The sequence below is a fragment of the Aulonocara sp. 'chitande type north' Nkhata Bay genome, linkage group LG11 (genome assembly GCF_057382095.1).
Source record: "Aulonocara sp. 'chitande type north' Nkhata Bay isolate Kocher_YH1m ecotype deep benthic linkage group LG11, A_spYH_male_GT1.1, whole genome shotgun sequence".
Taxonomy (NCBI): domain Eukaryota; kingdom Metazoa; phylum Chordata; class Actinopteri; order Cichliformes; family Cichlidae; genus Aulonocara; species Aulonocara sp. 'chitande type north' Nkhata Bay.
The window spans coordinates 19,928,426-19,945,104 of record NC_141354.1 but is presented as its reverse complement, the minus strand read 5'-3'; the positions used below and the strand labels follow the sequence as shown (position 1 = coordinate 19,945,104).

Here is a 16,679-nt window from a genome sequence, read left to right as displayed (position 1 = left end):
ACAAGGAGCAGGAAGCCTTGAAGAATCATGTCCTAACTTGAAATTTTAATGTTATGTGTTTTTTTAACAGGTTTTTAATCAAATTTATCTCGATAATTTTGCAGGGATGTAACACTTCATCCATGGCAGACGAGTTAACACCAAGCTATTCACGTCCTTCTTTGCTCTTCTTTTCATAATCTGTTAACAGCTGTTTTGGCTTCTCAGCTGGCAAACTGAGCTCGTAACTTTGTATCTGGAAAATTCTGGCAAAACAAGGTAGGTATAGTAGACAACTATTGCTGACCTAACTGCCAAATTTAATGCTATTCAATTCATGTGCAATGCTGGGAAATTTACATTTGAAATAACAAATGTAAGACTGTTAAAAAGGCAACTGGTAACACAACTATTTAAATCATGAAAGTAATATAACATAACATTTCTCTCCTCTATTTTCAACAAATATATTAAACTGATACATAGATATCAGAAGGCCAGAACCAACCAAGAAACAATACTCCAAATATAATGAGTGTATATTAACACAACATGTTTTAGATACAGAGGCTAAGACACTTGCTACAACAAAAAAGCACATAAGTAACATTACAGAGTAGGATAACAGTGTTTAACCAGCAGAAGTCGTGAGAGGAAATCAATCAATGTCCCAAAAAGCAGGTACAGACCACTGTAATTAAGTACACCAGTCAGCCAGAACATTAAAATAATTGACAAGTGGAATGACTATCGTTCATCTCATCTTGTTCTACTGGGAAACTTTTGGCCTTGGCTTTCATGTGGATTTAACTTTGACACTATCATCCATCTACTGTAAATATAGTTGCAGACCACGTACAGCCCCTTTGTTGCTGTGAAGCAACATGTGGTTTAATCCATTCTCTAGATTATCCCATGCTGTTTATCCCCTCTTAATCTCTTTGCATCTGGCCAATAATGTGAATACTTTGATTTTATTCCCTGTTATTAGATTCAAAAGTGAAAGCCAGAGCTTTAAATTAAAGAGGCTTTGGATTTTCTTCTGTAGCTGTATTAAGTCTAATATTTTTGAAATCTTTTTTATATTGACCATTTCAAATGAGAAACAACTTTTGGCTCACTGATTCTTTTGGTCAACATTTCCCTTTGTTAAATGTGATTGCACATTATTGATTTAAATTATTCTTGAATTTTGAAATTAAAGAAGATTAAGTGACTACCTGCTGGATTAATTAGACCTTGGAATACATGCAAGACCACAGTGTGTGTCATTATGCCATACAATATGGATTTTATGGAATTTATTGCCCCGCGGTCAAGTTATTGGGAGCTAGACTCTGCAGATTACCCTTTTCAGACACATATCACACAGCAAATATATTAGTCATGGCCCAGCCTCAGCTCTATGTGCATAATCAGTTTTTATTGCTCACGTCCAAGCCATCAGGAATTTGTCTGTTTTGCAGATTTCTACAGTAGTTAACCTACAGTACATACAGTGGGTTGGTAGAAGGGTCAGGATATGTGGAAGCTTAAGTTCTTATAGTGTCATGCATGTGGGTTATGAAAACTATGCGGGAGGAAATAGAAATCTCTGGAATAAGCAACTTTCTAGATTTATTACAAATCTGTTTAAAATACACTATAAAATAGGGTAGAGGCATATTGAATCCCCTATAATTCGTTCACTCATTCACTTTATCTCACATTAATGGTTTTTACTGTGTCCAGTGACACTCAAGTGCCCAGCAGTGAATACAAAGTTGTTCTTGCTGCTCCCCTGTAACATTTAAAGATCTCATAGAATAATTAAATGTATAAGCTTTGCTAATAAATATGCAACATGAACTAGGACACTCTAGGGTCAAAGAGCTAACCTGTGAGTGGAAAAACTGGTTTATACAGTATGACCCTTGGATTGTTTTCTTATTTAACAGTTTATTATTGTTTATTGCAGATATTTAGCATCCACTTTTTGTGTAATATTTTATTTGATTGTATTTGATGGTTTGGGCCCCGAGAAGACTAGCAACCACTGTTGTGGAAGCTAATGGGGTTCCTTATAAATAAACTAATAAACAAACATGTTTATTTTTAGTAATTACAAATTCCATGAACATTGCTTAATTTTTGGATGGTGATCTCATGACCTCAAGCACTTATAACATGCTAAAACTACTAGCTTACCTCAATATTTGGTCGCTAAAGTTACATTTACAATCATATTCCAGCTTTGTGGCGCTTTAGTCTCTTACAGCATTCGTTTTGATACACATATTACTATATGGCTCAACATCACTACTCTTGAGCTCTTTGCCAAAACAAAAGCTCAGAGAAAAATATTTATTAAACACCAAATTAGCTAGTGAGCACATAGACGGACTTTGCAATTTGTAATTGACATTCAAATTGCCACTGATGAATTAGTCACATCAATTTGTGTCCAAAGTGAAGAAACAAACAACAGGAAGTCAGATAACCACAATATCATTATGCAAGAATACTGACTAATTATATTTTGAGATGTTATCTTGTAATTATGTGACACACAGTTTGTGAAATGAGATGCAGATCTCCCAAGATTCTAGCATAAACCATCAGAAAATGTGTCACTTTTTTCCTTCTTTGGAGATCCAGACATGATTGTGAGTGGTAATGTTTTGAGACTACAGCTGAATGCTAATTTTATTGAGTCTGCTGGAAATCTGGGTTAGACTGCAGGCATTAGCCCTTAATAAGGGCATTATATATTAGAGCATTTTGTCAGATTCTTGTGGAATTGTTCCTCCCCCTAGTGGCCATAAATGTCAATTATTGACTCTTTAACCGTCGACGCTATGGGAGAAGAAGAACATTTAATGTCATGCTGCAGTGGGGTGAAAAGAGGTAATGCATCAGGATGGCCGAGTGGTTAAGGCGTTGGACTTAAGCTCCAATGAGCGCATGCTCTCGTGGGTTCAAACCCCACTCCTGGTATAATTTGGAGCCTCATGACTGGTAAACTGAAGTGAAAAGAGGTAAGAGATGAATAATTGCATGATGTATCACGTGAAGTCCCGCATAAGTAAGGTATGATTCCGCTCACCCGATTGAGCCCTAACTATAAACTTTATCAAAAGGAAAGTTTTAAGTCTTAAAAGTTGAGACCACACTTTATATGTCAGGAGAACTATTTTAAACTTAGCATATATTCTGGAATTAGCAGGGAGCCAATGACGAGAAGCCAGTATTTAAGAAATATGACCTCTCTTTCTTGCACCTGGTCACACTCTCCCTGCAGCGTTTTGGATTAATTGGAGGCTTTTTAGGAAACTTTTAGGGGGGGAAAGATAACACTGAATGACAATAGTCTTATAGATGTAATGAATGCATGAACTAGTTTACCAGCATCAAATTATGGGCTATGGGGACGACCCGCTTATGATACTGATGATAAGTATCCTCATTTGTTCATTCTTTAGCAGAAGGAGGAGGGAGTTCTTGGGCTTTTAAAAGTGCTCACATCCCAGTTTCTCCTCTCTCCACCTCCTCTCATTTTGGTGGCGGGGAAGGACGGGAGTGAAAATCTCTACTTCTCATCTGCAGTCGCTTCAGCAGTGAGAGACTCCTGGAGGAATTTCGGTCGGGAAATAGATACAAACACCTGCACCTGTGCCGAGGCTTCTTCGAGAAGAGACGCCGATTAACTTCTGCAAAACCAAGCCGAGAAGTCTAAACATGAAGTAAGTCCTTTATATCTGTTTTGCGAATTTCATTAGTGTAAAACGCGCTTTTAGGTTTTCGACTTCTTTTTGTGCCGTGTTTGATATTTGTTTAAGCCTCTGACCTTGCTACGCATGCATTTTATTTCGAAACACCGTTTGCATTTCTATGGAACGAATTTTTGGGATCGTTACACTTGAAATGCCGAACAATGAGTGATACAGCTTGGTAATACAAAGTAGTGCGCTAACAGCATCACTTAACAACCTCAGCATCACAACGTTACCCCAGAGATGTTTAGTGATAGCATGTGCAGAGCTAGATGTAATAATCGGATGTTGTAAAGAAAAAAGTAGTGATAGCACAATTTAAAAATAGGCTAGAAATAGAAGGAAAAGAATCAGCACTTTGTGCATCAGGCATCAAAGGTGAAATGCCCATCTTGCAGAATTACTTGTTTTCAGGGTTTTGTGTCTTATATATTTAGCCAAATTTGTTATCCTTATGTTGCACCTGGTAGATATAAATATATGTAACCTGTAAGTAAGTAAGTAAATAAATCAATTATGGCACAAAAAAAAAAGAAGAAAAAAGTATAAGCCAGTGGAAATAACTGTGCCATTAACATGCAATCAATACCTTAATAGAAATAAAGTTTTAAAAATTTATTTATTTATTGATGTATTTCCTTTTTTGTTATTTTCTCTTTGGAGAAACAGTTTCAAAGTTAATTAGTTCAGGTTTGAGATGTGTTTTCTCCTCATTTAGCTGTAAAAACGTCACATATATTCAACACAATGTACAAGTGTATGCATCAATTTTCAGTGCTGCATCAGAAATTACAAATACAAAAATACAAAATTCAGCATTTATGTAAAGTGCTGAATCTTGGGTTTACATTCACACTCAATGAGAAAAGTTTGAATTGTTACCTGCACTCAGAAAAATTATGGTTCTTAAATGGTTCTTCAGATGTCTTCATGGTTCTTTAAAGAACCATCATACGTCAAAGAACCTTTTTATTTTGTGGATGGTTCTTCAGCTATTACAAATGGTTCTTTAAAGAACAAAAGGTTCTTCATCCTTAGCAATCTAAGTTTGATGGTGTAAATGGCATAAATATTTATTCACTATAATGAGGCTGTGAATTATACTGTGTGTTTTCTTTGTGTGCATGTGTGTGCGAAGGGGGAGGGCGGGATACCTGGCAATTACCCTTTAAGAGAAGATGGTAGGAAGCTGAATATTCAAATAAAAGTTAGAAATATTTGCAAACAGTAGACACAATACACACATTCAAATACTGTACTTTAGTTTTAAATTTTAATAAAGCATTACTATTTTCTACTCCAAGGCATTGCTTTTGAGATTATTATATATTTTTGAAAATATAGCATAATGATAATACTAGTTATTGTAAACTTTACAAACCACCCAGCAGTATGTAAAGTCAAATTATAAAATACAAGTAAATAACAATTGCAGAACAGAATGTCAGTGTAATGAACACAGACTTCGTTTTGACAAAGCACACTGCTTAGGTAAATGATCTGAGTAGTTGTTCATCACTGAGCAATTTGTTAATATGTGTTTCGAGCCAAATAAATGACAGGGAGAGAGAGAGTGACGTCAGAACACGTCATACTATAACCTCCCGGGAGCGGACGGAGGGGTCCGTCGTTGGGATGCGCATGCGCAGACAGAGTGTGCGAGCGGCGGGCCTTGACCTTTCGGGAAAAAAAACCTCACGGACGGTGACAGCGAAACGGATAACAGTCTTCAGTACCTGCTGGACTTTGAAGCTGTGGATTCTGGGACTGTTGGAAAAGGTAAAACATTTTCATTAAAACCTTATTACTGTTTTGTTTTTGTTACTCGTCATTGTAGCTTGCTGTTAATGTTGTGCTAACAGTAGCGATTAGCTAGATACGTTAGCCGTTGATGTCAGCGCAATTTAGTATCCAACTGTTTTCCTAACAAAACCACTGTTATAATTAAGTGAAGCTGCTCCTAGCTAATTTGAACCTTTGGCTTCTAAAATATGTGGTTCAATTGCGTGCTGCGTACATAACCTAATGTCAGCTAGACCGAAATTAAAATTTAATATATTGTTAAAGTCACTAAAATGGCGCCTGAAGCCTGTTGTGGCGTGAGCTCTGTGTCTGCTCTAGAAACTCTGAAATTCTGTAGATCTGAGCCGTACATTAAATACTCACATGAACCTGTACTTTGAATTCTGTATGAGCTGTATAAAATGCAGCTATGCATAAGAGTTTTGAATGAATAATTCGATTAGATAACTCTTTATTGTCTAATCAAATTATATAGAAATGAATAGAAATGTGACATGAGAAGGTGTCTTTGACTGTTCCTGCATAACTTAGTTTCGGACTAGTTGACAAGTTATGCTCCGGTCATTTGATGTTTCCAAGATAGATGTTCTTTTGTAATATAGTTAATTTTTTTTTATATTTCATTTATCCACCATCATACATACAAGCTAAGAAGAGGTCGTTATACTAACAAGAGGTATCAACGCTGGGCCAAAGTTCAGCACATGGTTAAAGTTTGTAATCCAGCCAGGGTGTAAATATCACTCAGCAGCCAGAGTTGAAGCAGGTAGCATCAACAGATAAATCTGCTCTACCCGGCTTAAATCACAAGAGCACCTCTGACCAAAAAGCTGTAGATTTTTCTTGTTTGCACAAATTAATCCAGATTCACATTAATTGTGTTCACAGCTCCAACAAAATGAGGAAGAGGAGGGGGAGAAACACAATTAGGTTGAATTACAATTGGATGGAAGGCGAGGACAAGGAGAAGGAAGCTTAGGATGAGGAGGAAGAGAAGCAGCAGGAGCATCTTTAGGGCTCCCTATGATGAGGTTTGTTTCATTAATATGGTCCTCTCACAAAGAAAGATGACTTGTTTTAGTTCACCTACTTCCTGTATTAAATAGTGATGTGCAAAATGTTGTGAAAAACCATGGAGCAGGTATGTATAGTGCATCTGCAGGTAAATAAACATCAAATCTCTAAGACAGACTGAAATCTGTATATTTATCACCCTTATGATAAAACCCATGTCAGCCATTGGTTTATGGACTTTGTATTTTGAAGCCTCAACATTTGCTTTATTGCTGTTGCTATGTTGGGACCATATTAGGATGAGGGATCAGAATCTGGAGTCATGCACACTATTGTTTCATTTAGTGTGTATTCATAAGATTCGTACAGCAGATCCAAGTTGTGCCTTGAAAACAGGAAAGTCGTCTGCATAGAGGAGAACTGTAATAGCAGGCTTTTACAAAGTGAGGCTTTGTGCACTCGTTTTACTTCTGTCACCCTGTTTTGATGCAGATTTCACTTGAAATCAGGCAAGAACTGGACTTATTTTTTATAATGTGTTCTTGTGAATTAATTGTGTATCGCATATGTTTGATTTGACTTTCTGCAAGACAACAGTCGTCCACTGGCCAAAAAAGTTTTCCAAATACCTCCACGTGATCTAGCCTGGATTTAGAAAAGAATAGCACAAAAAATCTGCACCTCCTGCTTCAGATGAAATTTGTGTTTCTGTGTTCAGAGGCAGCGGTGAGAGGGGAGACCTCGGCTCATCCAGCTGGAGAGCCTGACCAGGATGAGTCGAACATTAACTCAGCTCTTCCAGGGCACCCTGCAGACTCGGCTGTTGGCAACAACGAGGGATGACGTGAACGCCAAACAGGAGTCCATCACAGGTCAACTGCAGGTATGCGAGTCAGACCTTCTGAGGAGGGTTTCACTTCTCTCTCTTCTTTATAATTGACTCTTTTCTCTCTCTTTCAGCTCCTTGTCTCAGAGTGGGAGGGGTTTGAAGCACAAAGGGAGGAACTTGTCGTTTGGTTGGCTGATATGGATGTCTGCCTGAGTGAGGTTGACCAGCTGACAGGAAACACCAGTGAAAAACTGAAACAACTGCAGGTGTGGGCTTGTTTTGATATGACATATATTTGATATGATACATACGTCAGAGACATTATCCTAAACTGAACTAACAAAGGACCATGAGTACAACATGAAATGTACATTACATAGCGTAAGGCTGAAGTTCATTGATCATTTTAATCATAAACTTGTTGAAATATTTTTACTGAACATGCAAACATCTGCTGATGAAAATGTGTTGATTTATTGGTCTGTTATGAAGCTATTGCTATTTCTAATGTGTTTTATCACTTTCTGATGTTTTATTAATTAAACAATACATGTATTATTTGTTGTGTTATCTGTAGCTATAGTATTTATATATATTTATTTATAGTATAGCAAATATATTTAATTATTACTGTTTAAAACACTAATATGTGACATGTATTAGTAGTGATGTTGTGCTGAGGGTTAAAATGCCTTTTTGTCTTTTGGTAACTACAAAATGACAATAAACCATTAATATATGTCTATGCTGTGCTAGTATTTATTTTGCCCTACTCAAATTCAATTTATGATGCATTTTATTTTGAAAGATTTAAAATGGTTTTTTTAAAGAACCACTCAAAAAAGGTTCTTTAAAATGGTTCTTTTAAAGAACCATTTGAAGGACCTTTTTAAAAATGGTTCTTTAAAGAACCATTTTTAAAAAGGTTCTTTGAAAAACCATTAAAGGTGCCCCAAAGAACCATTTCTTGATGGTTCTTTGGGGCACCTTTAAAGGTTCTTCAATGAACCACTGAAAGAAAATTAGTGAAAAGTCATCAAGAAAGCCCAGCAGAGGATGTACTTCCTGAGGCAGCTGAAGAAATTCAACCTGCCAACACGGACGATGATGCAATTCTACACCGCAATCATCGAGTCCATCCTCACCTCCTCCATCACCGTGTGGTACGCTGGAGCCACTATCAGGGACAAACAGAGACTGCAGCGTGTTGTGCGCTCTGCTGAGAAGGTGATTGGCTGCAGACTCCCATCTCTGCAGGACCTGTACACCTCCAGGACACTGCGGCGTGCAGCCCGGATCTCAGCTGACCCTTCTCACCCTGGACACAGTCTGTTTGACCTGCTCCCCTCAGGCAGGAGGCTCCGGTCCATTCGCACCAGAACCTCTCGCCACAAGAACAGTTTCTTCCCCTCTGCTGTTGGACACATGAACAATAACCACATGATTGTCCCCGCCACTAACACATGACCCTACGCTGTGTCACTGCATCATTTCATGTTTGGCACTGATCACCAACTGCACTCATGTATATATCTTTCTACGTAGCACTCATAATTCTTATTCTCATGTATATCTCATGCACATATCTTTCTTTCTACATAGCACTTTAATTCTTATTGTCTGCACTGAAGCACCGCAGCAATTTCCTAATGTTGTAAACCTCAACATCTGGCAATAAACCCATTCTGATTCTGATTCTGATTCTGAAAGGTTCTTTGTGGCACCAAAAAAGGTTCTTCTATGGCATCAGTCTAAAGAACCACTTTTGGTTCCAGTTGGCACCTTTATTTTTCTGAGTGTGGTTGTTATCCTGCAGCTCTCCACTTTTGTTTACTTATACAGGCCTTAATTTGAATATTCATATAATAATTGAAAATACCTTTCTCTATAATATAAGTCAGCTTGCACTTGTTCAGACAGCATCACTGAATGTCTTTTCTTGTCAGTCTCATATATAGGAATTCAAATAGGGTATTATTATTACTGTTCCACATGGAAAAAACTTTGATTTAAACTTGGGCAGTTAGGTGAACGTTTGCAATCGGGAAAAGAAAAGCACCAGAACTCATGCAGATCTACTGTTTATTTTAGGGGCCAATTTACATATTAACAAACTACTAAGTTCATTTTCCAAAGTCAAACCTTTTCGATAACTAAAAAATAAAAAGAAACAGTCCTTCATTTGAATTCTGTGTAACCAACAATCCTTTATACAGAATCTATTTCTCATTCCAAATTCTGAACATCTAAAGTGTACAGTATCATAATCCGTGAACTTTTTTACTTCTGTCTATTCATCTTCTATATGTGAAGCCTGATCCAGCGGTTTAAATTTAGAGGTTTCAGTAGATCAACAGAGTTCTGGAAAGACAATTTATAGCGCTGTTAAAATCCATTACATACTGATTCACATACTTACACGATCACAGACCATATTACGCACTGTTCTTAAAAACCTGTTGCAGAGAAATTAAGACCAACAATTTGATCTCTGAACATTGCAGAAACTCATCAACTTAAATTTGATATGCAGATTGCTCTGCACATATGGGAGTCACTAAGAAACTTATTCTTTTGACCTTTAAATGTAATGTTCACACATTGCCTCAAGGAAATGGCTGTTATACAAATGGAATTACTGCATCTGTACAAACCCAGCACATAATAGATTTTAGAGAATGTAACAACCCTTCCATGTTTATATAACCACTTTTATGTAAGGACCAAGGTTTGACTTGGCTAATCTGTTTGTATTGATCAGCTTTACTTTATTCTAGAATCGTAAAAGGCATTACATCTTGGTGCATATCTGATCACTTCCTTTCATTTTTTGAGTGGATATGGTAAATGTAATGTAAATGTTGCTGTTAATTTCTATTTAAGCATGTGGCGAGTGGAGTTTTCCAATAGGGTAAATTTTAACTCAATCAATTAGTTGTGGGCTCTCAGCAACAGATGATACAGCTGGCTCTCTGTGGGGGCCATAAGCAATCAGGTCATTGTGTTCACTGCCCTTTCCCATAACTTCAAAAGGTGTTGCTTCTCTAAAGCAGCAGCAAGTTTCTATCGCTTCCAAAAAGTATATAATGAAACCAGTGCTGTTGTTTTTTCTCACTTTGTCTGAGGCATAAGCCCTTAAAACTCACAGCAGATCTGCCTAATCGGCTTGTGGCACACAGACTACAACACACTCACACACACAAACTCACACAAGTCTAACGGCTGCTGTAGCTAACACCCAGAGACTTGTAGCTTATGGCTTTTGTCACTGCTTTAAAAGTTTTGCCCTCCAGCGCACAGAGTCAGCGGCTAACAGCTAACAAGACATGACTGCTGCCTGAGGCTGCCTGGTGAGCTGTTCCAAATCATTCCTGTGAACTTAACATCTCTCTCAGCACTCAGTCATGCTGTATGGAGCCTCTTTCTTCTTTTCTGCCTCCCCTATTCTCTTTGAGGTTTTTCTTGCTTCCAGCCCTCCCTGGCTGCTCCTTGCTTCCTGTCAGATTGTGTCTATTCGGGGTGGGAGGTGGGGGTGTTCAGGTTGCCCCTGGAGATGGGCAGGCTGATCCATTCTAGGTGGTGTGATGTGGGACTGGTGGGATGGGGTAGTGAGGATCTGCCGAGGGGCGACAGGAGTTTACTGTGGGGGTCCTTTCTTAGAGAAAATGGAGGGGTACAGTGGAGGTCAGGTTTGACCAATGATGGGCTGGCAAGTAGTTTTTGAATCCATTCTTAAATCTGAATGACAGCAGCAAAAAGAGGCAGTTTTAGACTGTGTGGTGAAAGGCTTTCGGTGCTACTGAGTTCCTTTGCATTTATTATTTTCGAATCCTTTAATAAAAGTACTTATAAATTCTGTTTAAACTTCTTCTTTTTTCATAATTAATTTCTGATGTCGGTTAGCATAAATATATATATATATCTATATATATATATATATATATATATATATATATATATATATATATATATATATATATATATATATATATATATATGAAAATACTTTTTTTAAAAAGTGACAGTAACTTTAAACTGTACACAAACTGTGAACAGGTTATCATAAGTTCAGCAGTAACTTACTGGAGGCTAGATAGCAGTAAGATACTGTAAAAAAAAATGTTAACACGTTTTTAATATGTTTTTATTTTTAATACAATTCTTGCAAATGAAATTACAGTACAATGAAAAAAATTTAAAGCGACTTTATTGTAAATGCTATTACAATAGGATGTTTTTGCTGTAAAAATACAGTAGTAAAATATAGATTTTACAGTAGTAAAATAGACATTATATAGATACATGAAATAACAACCTCTAAGTTGATTTTGATTGTATTACAACTCAAGGTCCTAGTGTCTTTCAGAAGTGTAGCTTCTTCTACTGGTCACTAAAGCACACATACCACAGCTTTAATATGATTCAGTAAGAGAAAAAATTGTTTGATCTTCACTATTGTGTAAATTCTTCTTACAGCTTTGATGCTAACTAACATAAGTAGATTTGCATGTTCCTTACTGTAAATAAAAGAGCTAAGGAAAGCTAAATCCATCCATCCCCTTTGTACTGCCAGTAAAGATCTGGGTCACCGGGGCAGCAGTCCAAGCACAGAAGCCCAGACCGCTCTCTCCTCAGCCAACTCCTCCAGTTCTTTTCGGGAAATACAAACTCTTTCTCCAAAGTGAAAACGATCTGTAAGGGTGAGACTAAGACACCTTTTGGAAGCTAATTTTTACCCCTCGTATTCATAATCTTATCAGGCTGGAGCACTGATGAACTTAAGAGCATCACATAATTTACAAATATCTGAGGCAGTATTCTAAGACCTAACACTCAAAAAAACTCCAAAAAGTGAAAAAGTGTGAAATAATTCTAAAAACTGTAAACTTAGCACTGCTGTCATAAACCTTTAGTGTGTCAAGCTTAGTGTAATTCTAAAGGTAGATTTTTCCTTGAAATTCACAATGACAGAACTCCAATGTCTTCTTTTTTGCAAACACTTAATTGTGGTTGATGCTCTAAAGATGCAGTAATGCAGTCAACCCGTTTACAGAAATGTCAGCATGTGTGCTGCACTTAGCTTTCTGCTGGAGCATCAGCCCTCTCATCACATCCTGGGTAAAGTGACAAATGGGCCAAACTCTCACAAAGCTGGTGCAGTCCTTAAGAATGTAGTTCACCCCCTCTACCTCCCTTCCAGCCTCAAATGACCTTTCCTGGCATACTTAGCGGTCAAACATCCTCTCTCTTGGCCCTCACTGCATTTCCCTTAAGGTGAAGTCACTGACTATTCAGTCACTTGTGATGCCTGACTTTGCACTTCTGTTGTTGACCAGAATGCATCCATTGCCTGGCAAAAAAGAGCTCTCTCTCTTGTTATTTCTCCTTCACTCTGTGTGTCTCTATAAACTTCATGCCCTGTGGAAATGTGGTCATGGTGGGAGGCTACGCCCACAGAGGAGCTGAATTATCAAGTGAGGGAGACAGATAGCTGATAGTTTGCAGAAAGTTTCACATCAGTGTGACCTGAAGATGAATAAAATGAGCATGGAAGATGCAATTACTGTCTTATTTACTCAAGCTTGTTCAACTATTATAGAAGTTATTAATGTTAGAATTTGAAATGATCTTAATAAAATATCTCTTTGTGTGAATACTTATGTGTAAGAACTTCTTCTTCTTCTTTTGTTTTTACAATATTTTCATATTTGTATGCTGCTTTTTATTCATTGATACTCTATGTGAGACATCTAAATCTCTCGCGTCTCAGATTTTATCAGCAAGTCAAGCTAGCTGGTGTTGTGCTCATTTAATAAATCCTAGTTTTGTAGATGAGATGTTGACATCCCAGTTATATTAAAAAAAAAAAAAAAAAACAGCAACCAGTAAGATTGTGGGTGAAATTGGAAATGCATTTGCTTTTGACAGCCTTAAGGTGTCATGCAAAGTGTTCTGCTTTTGGTTACTTTGCTCATCAAATGTGGGAACTCTTTAACAGTAACACTTAGTAATATTACATATGCAAAATTCCCATTGATAGAATTGAGTTCTATCTATTTGGCCAGGAGATATTGAAGTCAGCCAGTCAAATAAGCTAATTGACTAAAAGGTGTCAGACATCAGACATCAGCATTTCATTTGTGCAACTATGTTTAAACTTTTTAAGATTATAGCTGGTAATCAAGCAGACAATCAGTCCACATATTTATTTTTTGTAAAAAGTGCAATAGTTGGTGCAATAGAATAGACAGAACTGAGTATCGTGCTTCGTAATTGGCATCGACACTGAAGCCAGCCCAGGCTTCAATGCTGATGCCAGCGACAGATGGGATTTCTTGAGGAGCAGCTGTTGGAGACCCTCTTTTATAGTGATGATGTACGCTAAACAAAAGCAGGGGAAGGGACCGTGTAAATTCTGTGGTAAAATATTAAGTTGCATAAAATAAAAATACTCATGTAAAATCAAACTTGTTTGAATTGTCTAAATTACATTTATTTATTTTGTTACCCACACCTTTTTATGTGCTGAGCTGTACTTTGGTAATCTTTATGTAACATGTAAATGTTTCTCAAGGGCACTCTTTCTCATATGACAAATTTTTAGTGAATTTCACTTTTCTTTTCTTTAGCCCGTTCCCATTTAAGTTTAGTGGATATCGGTACCTGTCAGTCTAAATCTCTGTTCGGTTAAATTGATTTGAACGGCCAGCTTTATCCCATGTGGCATTTCTCCCTTCAAAGCCTTCAAAGCCTTCATATTTGTCCATTATAAGAGCCTTTGAGCGATTATTTATTAATCCTGTTTTGATTAGAAGTCTGTCTCTGCTGAGACTATAAAACAAACTTCAGTTTCTCTCGTCATCACGTGTTTAATACTCCTTTCAGTCAAAAGGAAACGTTCACTGACACAACTGTCTGATTCCAGAGTTGCACATTCATCTTCAGCTAAGGCAGACAGACAGTCCACCTTCTTCTCCTCTCCACAGGCAACTTGTAAAAAGAGCTTGCATAAAAGATCTAAGAGTCTGAATGAACCATTTACTCTCATTCAGCCTCATTTATTTCCTCCTGTTGAACCTCTCGTTAATGCAGACCCACCGGCGAAGTGTTGTCAGGTTTTGTCCCCTGTGGGAAGGAGTGACCTGCTCGGTTTTTGCTTGGTTGTGGTTGAATCATCTGGCCAATAATCTGCCATCTGTTGATAATTCTAACTAAAAAAAAAAAGAAAAAAGAGATAGAAGAGGTTTTGAATTTAATTGTTGCTTTTTATTCTCAACGTAGCTTTAGAAATAAATTACAAACTCATGAAGGTTTTTCTTTACTAAAAAACAGATTATAAGACTATTTTAAGTCCTAAGGCCACAAGCTGTTACAGTAGAAATTAAAGTATAATCAATAACTGACTGAGTTTTGGTCTTAACTTGCATGACGAGTTCTTGAGGAAAGAATGTAATATTATAGCTCGGCAGCCTGTCTGCAACTCTTCGTAATATAAAGGCCTTTTCCTCTTGGATAAAAGCCTTTCACACTTTGTTTGTTAGTTGCCATTGTGAAGAAAAAGCAGATAGGAGATAACATAAAATGGTGTAACATACCCTTAGGACTACCAAAAAATACAACAAAGGAAAACAGGACACCAAAAGCAAAAGACAATATGCTCAGGGTAACACGGGTGCTAATAATGGTAACTCTAGTTAAGCTGGAGGTTGGGTTTCAGTCTGACCCTCCGGGGAGTTTTCTAGAAATCAGAATTCAGCTCACACTCCACAGCTCCTGAAGTCTGACTCACAGCAGCCACAAAGCTCCAAGGACACACAGGCAGTCCTTCTCTCTGTCTCCTACACACACTCAGACTCACACACACTCAGACTCACACACAAAAGCGAAAACACCCGGGTATGTTTGAAAAGCTAGCTTTATGGGAACATTCATTCACATAATACATTGCATAGCCCCTTAAAATAACCTTAGCTATCACACCTAACAGTCTAACCGTGACTTGAAAAAAAGTCTGTTAAAAATTGATCCTAACTTTAACCCTAAAACCAAGTTTTAACTCTCAAACAGGCCTCGAAAGGGTTGTGAGAAGGTTGCCATTGTAATTGTAATTTGAAGACTAAACTCACATCAAGCTCAAACTAAGAATAAGAATGATAATTGTACACACACACACCCACACATACAAGTTCAAAATATTTACCCAATATAACTAAAAATTAGTAACACAAACATCAGTGCTGATGAAAATATTTGATTGTGACAGCCGGTCACGAACAAACTTGTTCATAATTAATTTATATAAAAATTTAATCTGCACAACTACTTGTTTTAATATTATTTATCATGACTCAAGGTTGTGTTTTTTTTCTCAGAACACCTGGGTGTAGTTTCCCATGAATATCATGAGCTAAATAATAAATAAATTTGTTCTGTTTTTCTGTATTTTCTGATTCTATCCACAAATAGCATGATTCTTTTTCCCACATAGTCAATAGAAAATGTAGTCAGAAATTGTAAATAATGGTTGAAGCATTTCACTAAATGCATGGCTAACAGCTGAAAATCATTTTCTTAGAGTAAACAAATAAAACTATTAGTTATAAACACAATGAATCTGGCTAGCTAAAGTAATGAAAAAAGCTGGAAATCATTAACTAAAAGTCAGTAAGGTGAAACAGCTGAAGCTGTTCTATCTCAGTGAATCATTATTCTTGGAGAATGCATCACTGAAGTATGCAGGCCCAGTCTTAGCCTCTCGTGGCTTTTAGTTTATTCTTGAAGGTGTTATTTTAATAATATTATAAAAAGTCCTTTGTGTTTCCTATCTGCAGTGTTCTAAATTGTATCTTTTGTGGTTGTATCAGCATTACTTTTGATGGCTACGCTCATCATTCTCTCATTTTTTCCTGCAAAGATGCTCATGTTATCCGCTCACTGGCTTTATTAGACAGTTTAAACATGATATGAAAGCAGGTGTCACTACCTGTCTGCTTTGAGTTTGATGAATCTCTCAAATCAGTGCGTGTCTTTTTTATTCTCTCCTTAGTGAGACACTCATATTTGCAGATACTTGCTGTCAGGTGTTGTGGAACAGCAGCTGCAGCTGTCTACAATGTCATGAACCAAGAATGCTTAAAAAAGGATAAAAGTAGTGCACTCTAAAAAGTTGCCTTCAAGTTTTTCAGTGAGGCTGCATTATTGGCACAAGAAGTCAAGTTCACACTGTTTTGTAGTTCTTTAAAAGCTGCATTTCAGCGGCTGACATCAAAAGTGTTTGACCCTTTCAAAAACGGGTGACTGCA

The 16,679-nt window shown here is 37.2% G+C and overlaps 1 protein-coding gene, 1 long non-coding RNA gene and 1 other non-coding gene across 4 annotated transcripts in view; all 3 read left to right on the top strand.

Moving 5' to 3' along the window:
• Positions 1–2,872: 2,872 nt before the first annotated feature.
• On the top strand, positions 2,873–2,955 carry trnal-uaa (transfer RNA leucine (anticodon UAA)). The gene has a single exon. It is a non-coding gene; the product is annotated as a tRNA-Leu (tRNA).
• Positions 2,956–3,513: 558 nt separating this feature from the next.
• Positions 3,514–16,679, top strand: part of bcan (brevican) — a 31,671-nt gene continuing 18,505 nt past the window's right edge. For both annotated transcript variants that reach the window (XM_086310977.1, XM_086310976.1), the window contains exon 1: positions 3,514–3,701. In XM_086310977.1, the coding sequence (XP_086167103.1) occupies positions 3,697–3,701 (5 nt within the window). In that variant the 5' untranslated portion in view covers positions 3,514–3,696. The remainder of the gene's footprint in view (positions 3,702–16,679) is intronic.
• On the top strand, positions 5,010–8,115 carry LOC147318834 (uncharacterized). Its single transcript, XR_015131404.1, has 4 exons — positions 5,010–5,510; positions 6,423–6,565; positions 7,267–7,431; positions 7,509–8,115. It is a non-coding gene; the product is annotated as an uncharacterized LOC147318834 (long non-coding RNA).